The following is a 5146-nucleotide window of genomic DNA, read 5'->3' as shown; positions in this document are numbered from 1 at the left end:
GAAGTGCTGCTTCCTCAGCTTCGCAGCACTGCTGGGCCCTCAGCAGCCACGCCTGGAGGTCCAGGGCGTTTGCCGCCCTGCTGCTGCTGCTGCTGCTGCTGCTGCTGCTGCTGCTGCTGTGGGCTGCGTGCTGTTGCTGCTGCTGCTGCAGCTCGTGCTGCAGCGCCCTGTCCGCCCCCTCCAAAAATGAGGCCCGCATCTTCAGACAGCCCACGAGAGCTTGCTGCCGAACTTTGAGTCTTGTCTTTAAGCATCTTTGAACGGAAGGAGATAAATAAATATCTTTTTTAGAAATTTGTTTGAGTTGGAGTTTGCTGCTGCAGGGCTTCTTGCTGCTGCTGCCGCTGCTGCTGCTGCTGCTGTCGCGGCCCCGCCCGCAGCCCGCGGCGCCGGGCGACGCTTCCCGCTTCGCCCAGCTGCTGCTGCTGCGGCTGCTGCTGCTGCTGCTTCTGCTGCTGCAGCCCCGCAGCCGCCGCTGCCACCGCCGCCGCCCCGCTATGCCGCGGCCAAGCGCTTGGGAGAGCCACAGCTCTTCCTGGCAGCAGCAGGGCTGCTGCTGGCAGCAGCAAAGGCTGTTTTCTTCGCTGCTGCTGCTGCTGCTGTCGTTGCTGCTGCGCTGCCGGCTGCTGCGCTGGCCTCGCACGCGCCCCTTTGCTGCTCCTGCCGCTGCTGCTGCTGCTGCTGCTGATGCAGCTTCTCGGGCATTCGCCGGTGTTGCTTCTGCTGCAGTCGCTGCTGCTGCAGCAGGCGTATCGCTGCTGAAAGGAAGCGGACAAGTTGCTGCTGCAGCAGCAGCTGCTGCTGCTGGTCTGGCGTGGCTCACGTCCTCGTTGCTGCAGCTGCCGCCGTAGGCAGCCGCTTGCTGCAGCGGTTCAGAAGCACCAGAGCAGCAGTCGCTGCTGCAGCAGAAGCCTCTGATTCTGCTGCTGCTGCTGCTGCTGCTGCTGGCCTTGTTGCTGTTGCTGTGGCGGCCGCGAAGATGGGCTTCGCTCACTCTCCCTGAGAAGCTGCGCCCGCAAGAAGCTTCCCGATTTTGCTGCTGCTGCTGCTGATGCTGCTGCTGCTGCTGCTCCAGCAAAGCCACGCGCTGCTGCAACAGCCAGTCTTGCTGCTGCTGCTGCAGTATGCGTTCTTGCTGCTCCCTTATGATGCGGCCTTGCTGCCTCAGCATGTCTTTATACTGCAGCACCACGAGCTGCTCTGGCCCTGCCGCTGCTCCTGCTGCTGCTCCTGCTGCTGCTCCTGCTGCTGCAACAGACAAGCCCGAGCAGCAGGAGCAGCAGCCTGACTCACGCGCAGCAAAGGCGGAGCCCGCTGTGGCAGCAGCAGCAGCAGCTGCTGCCGCTGCTGCTCCTTCAGCAGCCAAGGAGCACACCTGCGAGGGCCAGCTCAAAAGTGCAACAGGCTGCTGCTGCTGCTGCTGCGGCTCCGGTTTCTCTTTGGGGCAGCAACCACTACAAGAGCACTGCTGCTGCTGCGTCTGCTGCTGCTGCTCTTGCTGGGCGGCCATCGTGCAAAAACAGCTTTCACAAGGCAGCAGCGGCCGCTGCTGCTGCTGCTGCTGCTGCTGCAGCAAACAGCCGTGGCCCAGGTCAGTTATGAGAGCTTCATGCGTGCCACAGGGATCCTCTTGAGGTAGCATTCCCTGGTGTTGCTGCTGCTGCTGCTGCTGCTGCTGCATGCAGCTGCTGTTGTACGAGCTACTGCAGCAGGACCCAGCCCCGTCAAGGTGCACCGCGATGGGGGCTGAACGGTGCTGCTGCTGCTGCTGTTGCATTGGTTGCCGCTGCTGCAGCAGAACGGGAGACTCCGACGCTGCCCGCACCCGCTGCTGCTGCTGCTGCTGCTGCTGCTGCTGCTGCTGCTGCTGCTGGGGCAAAATGCTGCTGCTGGGGGGGAGAAGCCCCGCAGGCTGCATGCGATGATCTATCCAAGACTGGCAGCGCCGCTGCTGCAGCACCCGCCCCCAAAGAAAAGCAGCTTGCTGCTGCTGCTGTTTCTGCTGCTGCGACTCCGAGACCTGTGCAGCTTCCCGCTGCTGCTGCTGCTGCTGCTGCTGCTGCTGCTGTTGGTCCGAGTCCTGCTGCTGCTGCTGCGGAACTTGCTGCTGCTGCTGCTGTTGCTGCTGCTGCTGCTGCTGCTGCTCTCCCGGGGCCGCAGGCCTTGGGTGCCGCCGCAGCCACGGAGGCCGGCGAGTTTGCTGCGCTGCTGACACAGGGCTGCAGGTGCAAACCTCTGTTTGGAAGCTTTGCTCCTTTCGCTGCTGCTGCTGCTGCTGCTTCTGCTGCTGCTGCTGCTGCAGCAGCTGGATCTGGCGTTGCTGCTGCTCCTGCTGCTGCTCCTGCTGAGCCTGCAGCCGCTGCCGTGGTGACCCTTTGGCCCCATCCAACCCTCGAAGAAACTCACTGCGTTGCTTCATCACAACTTCATGAATGTGCTGCTGCTGCTGCTGCTGCTGCTGGTGCGGCTCTTGGAGCTGCTGCAGAGAGTCGTGCTGCTGCAGCACTCGCTGCTGCTGCTGCTGCTGCAAGAGCGGTTCCACAGCAGGGAGGGATACAATGCTGCTGCTAGAAGTCAGGCAGGGGTAGCTTCTGTTGCTGCTGCTGCTTGCAAGTGTGGCTAAGCTGCTGCAGCTGGCATGCGTCGTGATGCTGCTGCTGCTGCTAAGGGGCCAAAAGGCCTTCTCCGCAGCAGCAGCAGCAGCAGCAGGAAGCACCTGGGCGGTGTGAAGGAGGCAAGGAGCAGCAGGACTCGGCGGCACTCTTCCAGCAGCAGCAGAGACGCCACCTGCTGCTGCTGCTGCAGCACCAGGAGCTTCTGCGTCCTTTCCGAGAGCCACTTGCTGCTGCTGCTGCTGCTGCTGCTGCTGCTCCGTCGCGTGCAGGGCCTCGGGCCCTGCGAGGAGCGAAGGGAGGCCTCTGGCGTATGCGTTCCAGTCCCATGGCTGCTGGTGCTGCTTCTGCAGCAGCAGCTGCTGCTGCAGCTGCTGCTGCTGCTGCTGCTGCTGCTTGGGCGAGGGGGCCCCCGACCACAGGCTGCCGGGGCCCCCCGGAGTCAGCGGCAGCAGCAAAGGACTCGGCGACAGCAAAGAAGACCTCTCGGGCTGCGTGGAAGTGTCGGAGTGTGCGTAGGCTGTTGCTGCTGGGGAGGGGGGCAGCAGCGCGTGCAGCGGGGGGGAGGACTTTGCTGCTGCTGCTGCTGCTGCTGCTGCTGCTGCTGCTGCAGCGGCTTTCGCCGCAGAACGAGGCGTCGCTGCTGCTGCAGACGACCCCGGTAAAGCGCTAGGCGGGCCGTCCGCCTTGGCAAGCGGCGTAAGCACTGTAAGGAGATGCATTGCTGCTGCTGCTGCTGCTGCTGCTGCGGCTGCTGCTGCTGCTGCTGCTTGCCGCAGAGCAGCACTGGCTCGGCCTTACTACGGTAACCGTTGTTACGCCTGGCGATGCGGCTGCTGTCGCCGAAACTGTTGCTGCTGCTGCTGCTGGTGCTGCCAGCATAGAGACGTCGTTTTGGCTTTTCCTGCTGCTGCTGCTGCTGCTGCTGATAAAGCTGCAATGAACTCGCAGGATGAAGCTCGGTGCTGCTGCCTCTTTGGAGAGCAGACCTTGGCTAGCTACTTCGTTATTGGTCACTCTTGCTGCTGCTGCTGCTGCTGCTACTGCTGCTGGGAGCACTGGGGAGGCACCGCAGCAGCAGCAGCTAGCCGGGAAGGGCAGATGAAGTTGGGGCCTTGTTTCGTACGTGGCAGCAATTGCGTTTGTTTCGAATTCATTCACAGGGCGTGCTGCTGCTGCAACAGCAGCAGCTGCTGCTGCTGCTGCTGCTGGCGCTGCTGCTCGGCAGCCCAGAGCACGCGAGCAGCAGCGCGAGCAGCAGCAACAGCAGCCGTGTCAGTGAGGCCCCCCAAAGAAAGCAGCAAGCTTTTCAGGGACTAATTCAAAAAGCAGCAATTAGGGGAAGAGGCAGCAGAAAGACAGGGGCGTGGGAGCCGCGGGAGCTGCGTCTCGTGCACCAGCAGCAGCAGCAGCAGCAGCAGCAGCAGCGCGCCCGCCAGCTGCTCCTGGCCCTCCTGCTGAGGGATCTTGCACATTAAAGTTCAAATAATTCCCAAAACATATGATCCCCATTTAAAAAGGCATTCTTTTGAGTTCAGGGGGGCCCCCAGGGGCCCCCGCGCGCGGCAGCCAGCAGCAGGCCGGCAGCAGCAAGACACTGCGGGTCGGCAGCGGCTCGAGACCAGGTGTACGTACACCGCAGCTTTCCCGCGGGAATTTCGCGCAACTTCTTCTTTCATTACTTATTTAATTCATTTATTTCTGCAACTGGCCTTTTAAATCCCGAAAAGGAGCGCCGGGGGCCGCTTTGGCGGGCCGCGAAGCTGAGCGCGCGACCCCGCTCTGTGCCCCTGAGGTGTACGTACACCTCAGATCGCTGCAGCAATTCATTGCCCGACAATGACTTCATCACTTTATTTCCACTTTTCCGAATTTATAAATTAACTCCCGCCCCCTTTCCTGCCGCGGCCCTCCGCTCCAGCCGCTGCTGCTGCGCCGCCGCCGCTACTGCTGCCGCTGCTGCTGCTGCTGCTGCTGCTGCTGCTGCTGTCTCACGGCGCAGGGCCCCAGGCCTTTCGAACAAGGCTTTCCCGCAAGTAGCGCAGATCCTCTTTCCTTTTATTTTTGCTGCTAAGCAGCAAAAGAATTTAAATTTTAAATAATGTAATTCATTTCTCTCTTTCGTGCTGCGTCCCAGAGCTTCAAGCCCCCAGCCAAAGACAGCCCTGCTGCTGCTGCTGCTGCTGCTGCTCACAGCAGCACACAGGACTGCCGCCCTCAAGTGCTGCGGCTAACCACAGCTAGCCACGGCTAGCCAGAGGGCATCCACCGCTAGCTAGGGCTAGCCACGGCTAGCCACAGCTAGCCACAGCTGGCGGCAGTGAGCCATGGTGGCTGGCCACGGCTAGCCGCAGCTAGCTGCAGCGAGCCACAGCTAGCTGCAGCAGCAGCAGCAAGCCTCAGAAGCTGCAGCACAAAGAAGACAATGCAGCAGCAACCCCACAAACACTGCCGCAAAGCAACCAGGGCCCACACTAACAGCTGCAGGGGCCCCTCAGGGGCCCCTCATTTAGGGGCCCCTCAGGGGCCCCTCA

The 5146-nt window shown here is 62.2% G+C and overlaps 2 protein-coding genes across 2 annotated transcripts in view; both read right to left on the bottom strand.

Annotated features, from left to right (window-relative positions):
* ETH_00002110 (uncharacterized protein) overlaps positions 1 to 3334 on the bottom strand; it is a gene marked incomplete at both ends in the record, with an annotated part of 3458 nt that extends 124 nt beyond the window's left edge. The window contains one exon of the mRNA XM_013372972.1: positions 2 to 3334. Coding sequence (XP_013228426.1) covers positions 2 to 3334 — 3333 coding nt within the window. The remainder of the gene's footprint in view (position 1) is intronic.
* A 1809-nt stretch (positions 3335 to 5143) lies between these two features.
* Positions 5144 to 5146, bottom strand: part of ETH_00002105 (ribosomal RNA methyltransferase, putative) — a gene marked incomplete at both ends in the record, with an annotated part of 1082 nt that continues 1079 nt past the window's right edge. The window contains one exon of the mRNA XM_013372971.1: positions 5144 to 5146. Coding sequence (XP_013228425.1) covers positions 5144 to 5146 — 3 coding nt within the window.

Source organism: Eimeria tenella, genomic scaffold, assembly GCF_000499545.2.
Source record: "Eimeria tenella Houghton genomic scaffold, Eth_scaff115, whole genome shotgun sequence".
In the NCBI taxonomy this organism is placed as follows: domain Eukaryota; phylum Apicomplexa; class Conoidasida; order Eucoccidiorida; family Eimeriidae; genus Eimeria; species Eimeria tenella.
This window is presented reverse-complemented; position numbering and strand designations above follow the sequence as displayed.